General features: G+C 30.5%; 1 protein-coding gene and 1 long non-coding RNA gene across 4 annotated transcripts; one reads left to right on the forward strand and one right to left on the reverse strand.

The window, feature by feature from the left end:
* The first annotated feature begins 777 nt into the window (after positions 1-777).
* LOC128392936 (high affinity cationic amino acid transporter 1-like) lies at positions 778-8,349 on the forward strand. 2 transcript variants are annotated; one of them, XM_053353028.1, is made up of 9 exons: positions 778-1,082; positions 1,239-1,411; positions 2,394-2,642; positions 2,768-2,923; positions 3,023-3,743; positions 4,232-4,464; positions 4,541-4,707; positions 5,241-5,349; positions 7,854-8,349. In XM_053353028.1, the coding sequence occupies exons 2-9, from the start codon at positions 1,300-1,302 to the stop codon at positions 8,015-8,017; spliced, it is 1,911 nt and encodes a 636-aa protein (XP_053209003.1). In that variant the 5' UTR covers positions 778-1,082; positions 1,239-1,299; the 3' UTR covers positions 8,018-8,349. The 2 variants fall into 2 exon arrangements, with proteins under 2 accessions (XP_053209003.1, XP_053209004.1); XM_053353029.1 differs by lacking the exon at positions 7,854-8,349 and adding an exon at positions 5,830-6,884 and having other exon boundaries at positions 780-1,082.
* Positions 8,350-10,065: 1,716 nt separating this feature from the next.
* Positions 10,066-13,106, reverse strand: LOC128392938 (uncharacterized). Of its 2 annotated transcripts, none has more exons than XR_008326057.1 (3): positions 12,277-13,106; positions 10,846-11,069; positions 10,066-10,498 (listed from the first exon to the last, which is right to left on the reverse strand). It is a non-coding gene; the product is annotated as an uncharacterized LOC128392938 (long non-coding RNA). The 2 variants fall into 2 exon arrangements; XR_008326056.1 differs by having other exon boundaries at positions 10,897-11,069; positions 12,277-13,097.
* Positions 13,107-13,149: the final 43 nt, after the last annotated feature.

Here is a 13,149-nt window from a genome sequence, read left to right on the forward strand (position 1 = left end):
TATTTGGAAAAAGTTCCGGCAGATGGCAGACAACAGGTTGTTCTTTTTCTTTTTTGTTTGATTCTTTTCGCTCCTGATAAATTTTAATTTAATTAACTTTACCTGTGAATTTAATATTTAAGTTTGTGTTATTATTGTTTATCTGACCACACGGATCAAGTTGGTACCAAAATTATGATAGTTAAACAGTTACTTTGGTTGTATTTTGTTACCCTTAAAACTGAGCCATTATTGCGTTGTAATAATTTAAACCATTTTTGTTTTCTTGGTAAGTTTGGTTGGTAATTTGATACAACTTTCTTATCTCTAACTTAAACTTATACTCTAAATTTTTATACTTTAAATTTTATACTTTAAACAATTATTAAACAAATTTATCTCACACTTATAAGCAAGATAATTTTTCACATTTTTAAAAGATTAAAATTCTAATTTTATTTTCTCCTTTTCTTTGTATCATACCTAATGAGTTAAACTATTTTTTGGACCTCATCTCCACCTTCATCTCAACCTTTGGTACTTATTTACAATCATCAAATTGGATCTTTGGACAATCAAATTAACCATCAGCCAATTAATATAATTTTTAAAATTTTAATTTTTGTTTTTTACCTAATAATTTGAAACCAAATTTATTGTAATTTCCCTCCCTTAAGTTGTCTGGAACAACTTTCCTCCACAGGAGGATCTACAGTACATACCCTGTAGAAAAAATGTTTACTCATTGCATCCGTCAGGGTGTTATCAATAAATTCTCGTGTCTTGTTGTTATTTTTTACCAAATGTAATCATCTAATTGTGATTGTTAATTGTGGTTCTCCCTCGTTTAATGGATAGATGACAATTATGATTTGAGATGAGGATGGCTTGATGGTGATGATTATTTGATTAGAATGATTAGTTTTCATGTTAGATAAATTGAATCACTTGTGATAATTAAATCAAAGACAATCATCAGTTTGTCTTCATCATCCAAACACAACAGAATTTATTTTCATCATCAAATATTATTTTAATTGTGCTTTATTTATATTGACTTAAGTATACAATTTACCCTTGCAACTAATAACCATCTCATATTTGTATGTATCTAATTACCATTGTTTTCTCAACCACCAGTTCAACAGTAACAATGTAACTGTTGATTTGTCTAAATTTGTGCTTCTTTCTTTTTTTTATTTTTATTCTCTTCTAATTGTTCTCACAATCATTTTTCTATCCGTTGATTTTCCCTCTAGTTTACTGGTCAATCTTTGAAATTCGAAAGGAAACAAACTCTCATTTTCCTGTTAACCAAAAATGAATTTAAGATCTTTTGGCAAAGCTCTTGTTCGACGGAAAAAGATTGATGACAATCAGGGACCAAGTACATTGAACCGATGTCTGGGTACATTTGATTTAACAGCTTTGGGTAAGCCAAAAGTTCTTAAGATTATCTTCCGGTTCCTCACCTTCATTTCTTGCATGCATCAGTCATGTTTTCTCTCCATTCACCCAAAATCATCCAAATAGCGATAATTGCGATGATCAACAACCAGTTGAACTGTTGAATTAATCATTTCCAAGTCTATTATTTAAAACGAAATCTTCTCCATTGACACAATTTTCTCTCATTTGATTGAAACAAATGTTTTAGCTTAGTCCCAGTTTTCATCATTTCCTTTTCCTTTTCCTACTGCAAACTCCTCAAGGTTATTAGGCTTTGAGAGAGTAACAAAGTCTTGTTGTTGTCATACTTTTACCTTTAACCTGTGTAAGATTAAGATGATGACCACGTTCATCTTTCATCTTAACCTTTCAATGGGAAATGTTTACAATTTACTAATCATTTCCGATCATTAAAACGATTCCGTGTTGATCATTGACAGTGTTTCTGTCTCGCCTTGATTATCATTAATATTATGATGATTATGCCCATTGCTAACAAGTAATCAATTAACAATGATAGTAATTGATTAAATTATCATTAGTAAAGGTAGTTAATTAATTTCATTGTTAATAGAGGTTATTTAAACTGTTATTTCTGCTTGTCTGGATTGAAAGATGATTGAAAAAAGTGGTTTTAATCAAACTTTATATTAACTTTTTTTAACTAAATTACAATTAGCTAATTGTTAAAATTATCTGAGAAATGAAATCTTGAGCTTTCCAGTAATTGCTATCAAACATAATCCAAATTATGTTTTGTTCATATTTAATCATAATTTGAATGATTCAATTGTCTCATAGTACATTGTATTTGGCTCAATTTTTATTGTGAAAAAAATGAAGTTTGATTATCTGTTTCATCCTAATGGTTTCCCATCCCTCATGATAATCATTGTAAAGGAAGCACAACAATTAACTGATTTACTGATTTTCTTTTCACCTTGTCTCTCCTTGGACTATATAAGGTATCGGAAGTACCTTGGGACTGGGAATGTACGTAATAGCTGGAAAGGTCGCTAGTACAGAAGCGGGTCCCGCTGTCGTATTGTCATTTTTCTTTGCCGCTTTAGCTTCAATTTTTGCTGGATTTTGTTACGCTGAATTTGGTGCTAGAGTTCCGAGAGCAGGTTCAGCTTATGTTTACAGTTATGTCACCGTTGGGGAATTCACTGCTTTCGTGATTGGCTGGAATCTAATTCTCGAGTATGTTATTGGTAAGTTTCAATTCATCTGTTGACATTTTATATTGATTAGAGCGATGTTTCCTTTCGAGAAAAAAAGCCTTGTAAACTTTATCATGATGATATTCATTGATTACTCTGTTCTCTTATAATCTTAGGAACTGCTTCTGTTGCCCGAGGGTATAGCGGTTACATAGATTCTCTTTTCAATGGAAGCATAGCAGCCCATTTCGAGGAATGGATGCCGCTTGGAGTACCAAACATGTCGGCATATCCTGATTTTCTTGCCTTAGGAATCACTTTACTGTTAACAGGTAAATTGAGTATCTTTTTAGACTTTGGATAATTGTATCTTAAATTGTATCTAAATTGTTAATCTTTTTTATCAATCTCTTTTATTTTCATATTCGTAGTCATGTTGGCTATCGGTGTAAAAGAATCAACAAGATTCAATTCTGTGTTTACATTCATCAATTTGAGTATTGTTGTTTTCGTGATTGTCTGTGGGTCATTTAAAAGTGACTTTTCTAATTGGAAACTACCCAAATCAGAAGTTCCTCCTGGTGCAGGAAACGGTGGCTTTTTACCATTTGGTTTCTCTGGAATGATGGCTGGAGCTGCGACGTGTTTTTATAGTTTTATTGGTTTCGATATAATTGCCACCACTGGGGAGGAAGTGCGAAACCCTCAGAAAGCCATACCGATTAGTATCGTTGTCTCACTTTTGATCATATTTCTTGCCTATTTTGGGGTTTCAAGTATTCAAACTCTAATGTGGCCCTATTACGATTTAAACAACGCTGCTCCGCTTCCTTATGTGTTTGATAAAGCGGGTTTACCTTTTGCGAAATGGATCATCACTGTTGGTGCTTTAGCCGGACTTTCAACTAGTCTAATGGGGGCCATGTTTCCCTTACCTCGAGTTCTTTACGCTATGGCCACCGATGGTCTCATCTTCCGTTTTCTTGCCAATGTCAACGCTCGGACCAAAACACCGTTAATTTCCACCTTTGTTTCAGGTATTCTTTCAGGAATCATGGCAGCACTTTTTGATGTTGATGAACTTGCAGATATGATGTCAATCGGAACCCTTTTAGCTTACACCTTAGTTGCAGTATCAATACTCGTTCTCAGGTGAATATACAAAACAATATTATTTATTTACCATTATATTCCCATGCTAAACACTTCTTATACATGTATTATCGAGACTACTGAATCCAAAGCAACCTACGCAAAAGAAAATCATCTTTTCAAATAACAGGCAATTTCGTTATTTAGTAATGATTTTCTATCCTTTTTAGACCAAACGTTTCATTTTCTGTTATTGGATATCCTCTAGTTTAATGATTATTTTGATAAATTAACAAATAGTCTGACGTCAATATACAATTTCTTAATATTGAAACTACAAGTAATTGTAATTAATGATTGGTTTGTTACAAAATTTCCCAGTTAATCTAACAATCTATTAATATGTAACGATTTAATCAACTATGGGAAAACCTTTAAGCAAAAATTTAGTGCAATGTTTTTTTTATCATATTTGTAATATCATTTCTCTCTCTCTCTCTCTCTCTCTCTCCCCCCACTATCATTGATTGATGAATTTTCACCCAAAGGTTTGAAGGTGATACCAAAAGTTCAGCTTCGAATGCTATAACCAGTGGATCACAAGAATTTATTTCTGATGAAAATCAACAAGATTTTCCACCGAACTCATTCACTCCCAGTCGATCTCCCGACATGACCAATATCGCTCCTCATTTTTTGCGACGTTTATTCAACTTGGATAATATTCAATCACCTACTAAGCGAACCTCATCTACCAGCAAACAATTAATTTTATCAATATGTAAGTCACATCAAGTCAAATTCAATCAAAGTGAAATCTTATTAACATTGAAAAACAATGTTCGTCTCTGTAACAGGCACTGCAATCGTAATATTGGACTTGTTATTGATATTTCTCGAAACGAATCTCAGTAATTTGGAGAGAACTCCACTAATTGTCGTTGGAATTGCATTTTTTTACCTAATATTTTTAATCATTGCCCTTGGTCGGCAACCACGAAGCTCAGCAACCATATCTTTTCAAGTGAGTCGCAAATCAAGTTCAATCCGATAATTAGAAATCTCTATTTGTTGTTTATGGTGGTAACTAAAATGAGAGGCGAGGTTGAAAAGGCAAAACCACCTCAGAATTAAATCTAATCATTTATATACAATTACATTGATTACGATCAAAGTAAAATACATAATCAAATATAAACTACTAATCTATTTATTGGTGTTGAATCTCCCCCATTATCTGTTATGGAAAATTTTGAACGTCAATTACTGATGTAACATTGATTTAATTATTGATAATCGTTACTAGTTCAATGAAAGTGACGCTTAATTGTAAAGACAATTTATTTACTCTAATTATAGTCTTTCTTGATTGTTATAAAAATAGTTGAGAGAAACCCAAAATGTAGATATTATGTATTAATCAATAGAATTGAGTTAAATCAATTCAAGAATAACGGTAAACTGATTGTCCAATAGATCACAATGAAAAGGTTTACGAGTTTCCTACTAATCTCATTTTCTTTTCCTCATTTCCATCAATTTGACACAATCATTCAGGTTCCATGGGTTCCTTTTATTCCAATAATTTCAATCTTCATTAATGTCTATCTGATGATGAAACTATCAGTAATTACATGGGTTCGATTTGCAGTTTGGATGGCAATTGGTAAGTTAATTAATTGAAACTAATCACAATCAAAAACAATCAAAACAAAATCCTCTTCCATTTATTGCTTGTCATTTTCCTTAGTTATTAATTTATTTCTCATTGCAATCAGATTGTTTTTTTTTGTTCATTGATCAATCAACTTGTTTGTTTACAATGCTCATCTAATCAAGTTGCATGACACAAATTATTCAAATTAACTATTAATTGTTAATCACCAACATTGTTAACAATCATTTAGTTATAATTTAGTTTGCAAATTTTATGCTTTTTTCTTGAAACTTTTAGTGATAATATTTTGCCAGTTTCTCCCATGAAATAACTTTCTCCTTTTCCAATGCCTAATCTTTTAGTTGCTTTAATTGTTTTGTTTAATTTTAATCAACAAACTAATTACTCAACCTTAAGATTGTCCAATAATTTAATTCTGACGAAAATTTCTCTCTCTCTCTATGTTTCAATTTTCTCTTTCTCCACCAGGCTTATCAATATACTTTATTTACGGCATTTTTAATAGCAACGAACGATCTAAAAGTCAAAACTTCCAGCTTAAGCCAACGAACCAAAAAGCTAAAGATCAAAAATTGTCAATCGGTTAAATCGATTGGTCAACAAACACAAACGCATAAGAAAAGTCAAGACTCAATCCAATCGATCCTCAAGTCGATCCATTCAATTGTCACAATTACAATCAATAATTGTGAAACTCTTAATCTCTAACACTTTAAACCTGAAGGTTTTACAACAATTAAGTTGATTATAATGATCACCAGGTATTCACATGCATAATTTACAAACTGATCACCATTGGATAGAGTATGAGAAGGAGCTTCTTTTATTATCATCAGGCCTTATCTCTCTCACTTATGTGTCTCTACCTCATCATTTTTACCCTTTCAAATTATGATTTAATCTTTGATTACTAATAATTAGCATCAACGTGATGGTTTTATTATTACGTTTCGAGTGATTTAAATTACCTTAATCTTGAGCCCAGAAATCTCGTCCCCAAGAATGCTCATAATTAACACTTAGCCTTTTTGTTGCATTTTAATGTTTTGTTTATCTTTTTGTCAATTAATTTTCTTTTGTTTTTAATTTGTTTAATCCTTAATTCTAGTCAAGTTTTTAATCTCCCAAAAAAATCATTTACTTTAATCTCTTGTCAAACTACTGATTCGCAATCATCGAATCAATCAATTTCATCTCAACAATTAACTAATTATTTATTTATATATATATTGTAACAACGTAACAACAATTGTCATTTACATGTAATAATTACTTTTACCTTAATCAAGTCTGTTAATTACCCAAAAACTGCAATTAACTTTTCTCTTTCCCTCTTTCATATTGTCATAATGTTCCCATATTATGACCTTACATTGAATCAATTTTTAATTGTTCAATTGTGATTTAATTCACCTTTTTTTGTAAGAATTTATATAATACAATTAATTACATTAATTATATTTATTCACAAACAATTATATTAATACAAAGAAACGGAATAAACTTGTAGTTGAAAAAATCTACTTTGGGTCTAAATTGTTTCAATCAAACATTTTACTCTTGATTGCTAACAAGCTAATTCACTGTCAAACTAAATTATTAATCAGATGATTAGTCTTGAAAGCTAATTGTCGTTGAAGTAATAATAATACTCTCAAGATAAAACATTAATATGAAACTTACGCTTCGAGGATTCATTTATTATTAATCATTACGGTTTCTGGTTCCTTGTAATTAGATTGTTGCTCTGTAAACTTTTCCCATTTTATTTAATTTACTAAATTGTTGATCAATCAAATTGATGAACGATATCGGTGAAGTTGATTAAACTTTGAAACAATAATCAATAACAATTACTTTGATTAAATCTCATCTATTTGATTGAATGATTTTAAATTTAATCAATTTCAGGAAAAACAAAACATTAAACCAAATCAATATGATAATTTGTTACGAGCACAATTGATACAATAATTAGCTATCTCATTGATAACTTGAGTTTGATTTTAATTAAATCAAGGCTACAATTAACCATTAATTATGATTTGATTCGCGGTTATATTATCCATAATTTACCAACAATTAAACTACTTGAGATGATGATGTTAAACTAATTACTTGTATCCTGCTGAATGACTATTGTCAGGTTTGATTGTATCCAAAGTTGACAAACTATTAAATTGTCAGTTGAATGAATTAACATTTTTAACCATTATGACAAGTTAATTGTGTCTTTTTACTAAGATTATCAACTAATTAACTGTTTAAATGAAAGGAAACACTGCAAGTGTTTGTTTATCACGTTGTAGTTAATTCAGTTCGAGTCGCAACTAAATGACAATCATAAATAAATCACGTTTCTTTCACCAACAAGCAATTTAATTTACCAGTGAGAGATGAAGGGTAAATTGTAAGATTGTTTTTGCTTGTATCAAACTGTAATAATTAATCTTTAATCGTTAATTGTCCATTTTAATTGTTTCTTTTTTCAGGCTTAGCAATTTACTTTTTCTATGCCTTGAAAAACAGCACCGGGTACATGACTTACTCTGAACGATGTGAGGCCCTCGGAATCAATGAAATTCATGATGACAGCAATTCCGAATCAAGACCTGAATCGCCCGATCGTGAGGAAAGGCCACTTCTTCATTCTTGAAGTCGACAATTAACTCAATTGATTAATCAATTTCTAATTATCCAAATACCGTTATTTTTATTACTCTGACACTTTTCACTCAATTGAAATTATCATCATTATCCATTGATTGTTTTTACTTTATTTATCATACAATCAATTTAATATTTTGTTTACAATTAACTTATGAAAATTTTATACACTGATGAGGACAATTAATTGACTACTCATATCATATCATATCCCAATTAATTTAAATTGTCCTCATCAAAACTGATTATTGTTTTCTAAATGTAACTTTACTGTATAAACATTACTTTAGTAAATTATTAAATTGTTTTTCATTAAATCAATTCACTAAATTGTTCCTTTACTTAATTAGTTGATCTTGATTAATCTTCAATTGAAAAAATTATGATTCAATGAGATAAACTAAATTTAATTAACTATTGGTATTTTTCCAAGTTACAAATTCAACAATCAAGCCTAATATTTGTTCACGTACAATCTTGATGAATAATATTTGACATCCTAGTAATTAACTAATTGTAGTAAACGATTAACTAATTAAGGTGAATCTAATCAGCAAATCTAACAGGATCTGCAACTGTTTCAATTAACTGATCATCTTAATCTTGAAGGATCAACTACTAATTCACTTAATATTAATATTTGGTGAAATGTTTACAATTAGAAGTGTAAAAATATTAGATTAAAGTTGATGTTTGTTATGTAGTTAAATTGTCTCGTTTAATTGTTGACAATCAAGAGGAAAAATCATTTCCGACAAGAATTTACGAAAAGAAAACGAAAACAGTCTCGAAACCGTTTGCTGGATGCTTCAGGTTTCCCTTTTGAAAGTGTTAGTCCTGAGCGATCTTGGTTCAATGTTGTCCCTCGAATCCCTTGTAATGATACAACTATAACTATCTGTCCAGTTCCAAGTGTAACAGGTACTTCATCCTCCTCACCTTCAGCTCTCGATAACCAGTCAACCTCTAAAGTAAATGAATCTGGAGAAGAGTCTGATAAATCTCTCATCTCACCTGAAAATTCATCATCACCAACAAAACCTTCTCAAAATGTATTCATGGAAACTTTTGTATATCCTCATTTATCTGGATCTCTATTTTCTCAAAACTCCACCAATGCCACGAATGGTGCTAAATCCGAGGCTAACTCATCTTTAATTAATGATTTTCAATCTTCATCTCAACATCAAACTTCCTCACAGGACCCGAATTTGAAATTGATCCAGAATTGTCAAAGAAATTGGAATAACATAAAAAACAACAACATCGTAAACCTAAAAGAATCCCTGAAGAGTTTCAACGAGGCTGGTGGATCATAACGGACATCGGTCAGATCAGATCAATAATTGAAACTCTTAATGAAAGAGGATTAAGGGAAAAACATTTAAAGAAACAATTGACCAAATATTTAACTTATGTTTCTACAAACTAAGCTTATAAAGCTGCAATAACGGAATTCGATATCTGTGATCATGATCGTAAAGTATCTCAAGAATTTCCCTTCGATGTTCCTGAACCAATCAAAGATGATATTTGGTGCAAAGAAGTTGCCCTGCGTTTGGATATTGCCGTTTTAGAGCAAATCGAAGCAAATTCGGGGCTGGAGACCAACGTCGAAATTATCAACAGATTCTAATGTTACTTTTGAATTATCACCATTATATGAAATGGTCGATGAAGAAGATGAATTTTACACAATTTCGACGAAACACTCGGATTCGACATGGAAAGTTAACCCTAAATCAACGATCTTCAAAAAACTCTTTTGAATTTAGATGATTCATGATGACCCACCACTTTATCCGAAGTTCTCAAATCTAGAAAGCCATTTTCATCTCCCAATACCGCCCAAAAGATGGACATTTAAGTTTCATTTGTAATGAGCTTGTCAACAATCAAGCTATTGTCCGACAAATCGAACAAACTTTCGAGACTCTTATTATTCTCCGCCGTGAAAAGTGGGTTGCTGGAACTGGTAAAGTTCCTGGTTTATGACCAAGAGCATCCAAATCAAAATGATTATGAAAATATTAATGGTTTCAGTTTCTATTCTCAGCTTTTATTAACATGACAATAAAAAGATCAGATTAATATTATCGGCGATATCTTGAGCAGCTCAAAGCTGGTAGATGATTGTTCTTGATTAATTCGTGGTGGACTCTTATTGTAAAGTTTTTCAGAGGATAAGTTTTTAATCTCATCATCTTAATCCTTATAAGTCACATTTAAATTAACTTCGTGTGATGGATGACCAATTTCCATGGTATTGCTGTTACTTCAATTGCGATTGTCATCATTGTTTCAGGTTGATTGTCTTTAAAACGGTTGAGATCATTAATTGTTGTCATTTTCTATGCTGGTTGTTACTTTTTTGTCGTTCTAAATTTCCAATATCATCACTAGATGAGCCAAAACCATTCATCTTACCATGTGATTGCTTGACGGTGAGCTTTATGAAGAGCTAAATTATCTTTATTATTTAAAGAGAAAAAGGAAAGACAATTAATCATCAAAAAATCAATAAAAATAAATGAACATGGAAATCAATCATTAGAAAGACAATAATATTATCTCTAGGTGATCATCATGACAATCAATGCTAAAATATTATTCTGTCATAAAGTTTGTATATTGAGACACTTTAAGCTACTCAATTGAATAATTTTGTCAAGGAAAAAAAGGAGACACTTAATATTGCCATTTTACGATTATTTTACGATTAACTAATGATCAGTGATCACATTTGATGAATGGAATTAAGGAAAAGAGCTTAATAATAAGGATTAAGTCTCAAGAGCTGAATGAGAATGGAATTACTTTTGTATTCTTCAAGATTTAAATTCGACACGAACCAAATAAAAAGCGCACATTTTACGTTTTATCGAAGATCGAAGTGTTCACGCCTTTCATGGCCTCCAAACGATCTTCAATCCAATCTTCGGAACGGAACTTGGCCAGTTTTCTATGGAAGATGATTGTTGGATCTTTTTTCGCCTCATACTCATTGGAAAATAATTGATCTTGTAAAATATCAATCAAATCTAAATATTTTAAATCAATAACGGTAATGGATAAACAGGAATAAATCAGTTAATTAGTAATCTCTATTAATTGAATTGGGGTTATTATGATAATTTAATAATCGAGTCTAAGCTGAATATTATAAATAAATGATTATGATTGTTTATTTCATTGGAAAAAGTGATATTCTGAAAAAGGATGATCTAAATGATCAATTTAATTTGACAATTACATTTAATGATTTGTATTAAGGTTGTTAGGCGAGAAATTAAATTTACTTTTTGTATTGTGTGATAATTATAATTAATATTATCATAACCACCATCATAATTAATTCAACTGTAAACTCATTCGTAAATCTTGGTGATGAAACATGATAACTTTTCTGGTTTTATGAGTTTGTCTTTTTTGGGGTTAAACTTTCAAATTTTCTGGTATTTTGTATAGATAGTTACAGATTTTCTTTGTTTTAATTAGTCTCATCAACTAAATTCTAATTAAGCACTAGATTAATAGAAGTCAAAAATAGTGGATATTGAAAAGGCTTTTGGAAAAATGATCATTTTTCCTCTTCGAAGAGGAAAATTATCGAATCTTAACAAGTTCGTTGATGCTTCAAAGTATATTAATGACGAAATAACAATAATAGTGATTAACATAATCATGAAAATAAGTGTGAATACATTTTGATTTATTCTTATTGCCAAACAATTTACTGATTGGGTGATTCGAAGAGGAGTCAAAATGGTAACAACGACAGAAAGGGTTCGAAGATTGTCCAGATAATTTAGTTGGAAGGAAGTTGAATGATAATTATAATGAGAATAATAATGAATGAAATGAACATGATGATGGTGCAAGGGAGGAAAGAGTTTCCATAGAAAAAGAAGAGAGAGAGAAAAAGTTACAAAAACGATGAAAAGAAGATAATAACGACAATGAAGACAAGAAAAAAAACTAAATAGAAAATGAATAAAAAAAGAATATCAATTCAGCTGACAAAAGAAAAGGAGGGAAAAAAGAGATGATAACCATGAAAATGCTTCGACTTTTCCTTTTTCTCTTGACTTTTCATCGTGGTTTTCAATCATTTGAATAATCGAATAGATGTAAAAGAGAATAGAACATTGAAACAAAAGAGAAAAAGTAAACAAAGAAAAAGAGCAAATAGAGGAAAAGAAAATTTCTCAGAATTCTAAAGACATTGGATAAGGAGAATAGACTTACAGTAATCATGTAGAGCTGAGCCACTCGGTATTCGTCAACCGATAGTGGAAGTGGAATACGATATTCGGTGATCAACATGGTAGAAGATTAAAATACAAACAACATCGAGAGAATTAAATTAATGGAACGAATGAGAAAATTAAAAGACAATTGATCTTTTCACTGGAAGAAAACAAAAAAATATGTAAATGGTTTTAACGTTTGGGTGTTTCTCAGGATTAAGTAGATTGGATTAACAAACACGATCGATATTTATAACTGACGATCAATTGGTAACAAGGATTTAAGTGGAACAAAAAAGTTTTAAATATATCAACCAAAAAGAGTCAGAATAGAAAATAATGGAATGAGTTTCAGGAGATGTTCATGAGAATTCATGTGGTTTGTTGATAATCAGAAATGAAAAGAAAATATTAGATTGAAATCGATTAGTTTTCGAATCGATTTAAACTGTTACATTATCGAGTCGATTATTTTTTGCCTCGAATCATAACAAAAAATCAAATCAATTAATTTCCAATAGAAAACAAAAATATTCAGATTATTGGAAAGTATAATTTCCAATTAGATTTAAATTGTCATGTCAACTTGATTTACTCCAAGACAATTAATCTTTCGTTCTGATTAACAATCTTTTACTATTCCATCAAGTTAATCAGTAGAAACAACCAACTAATCAAACGATTGAACTTCGTCTTTAACTTTACTGAGTAGACTCAGAACTTTAATCTAAATTTAATTGCGAATTTTTTTCATCACAATTTTCTTTCATTCCATGATTAAACTAATTGTTCCCTTTAATCCAATAGATTCAAATCTCAAATATTAATTGTTATTAATTTACTTTATTATTGTAAACTAAATTAGTCCAAA

This window comes from Panonychus citri, unplaced genomic scaffold, assembly GCF_014898815.1.
Source record: "Panonychus citri isolate SS breed McGregor unplaced genomic scaffold, ASM1489881v1 Contig00138, whole genome shotgun sequence".
NCBI lineage: Eukaryota > Metazoa > Arthropoda > Arachnida > Trombidiformes > Tetranychidae > Panonychus > Panonychus citri.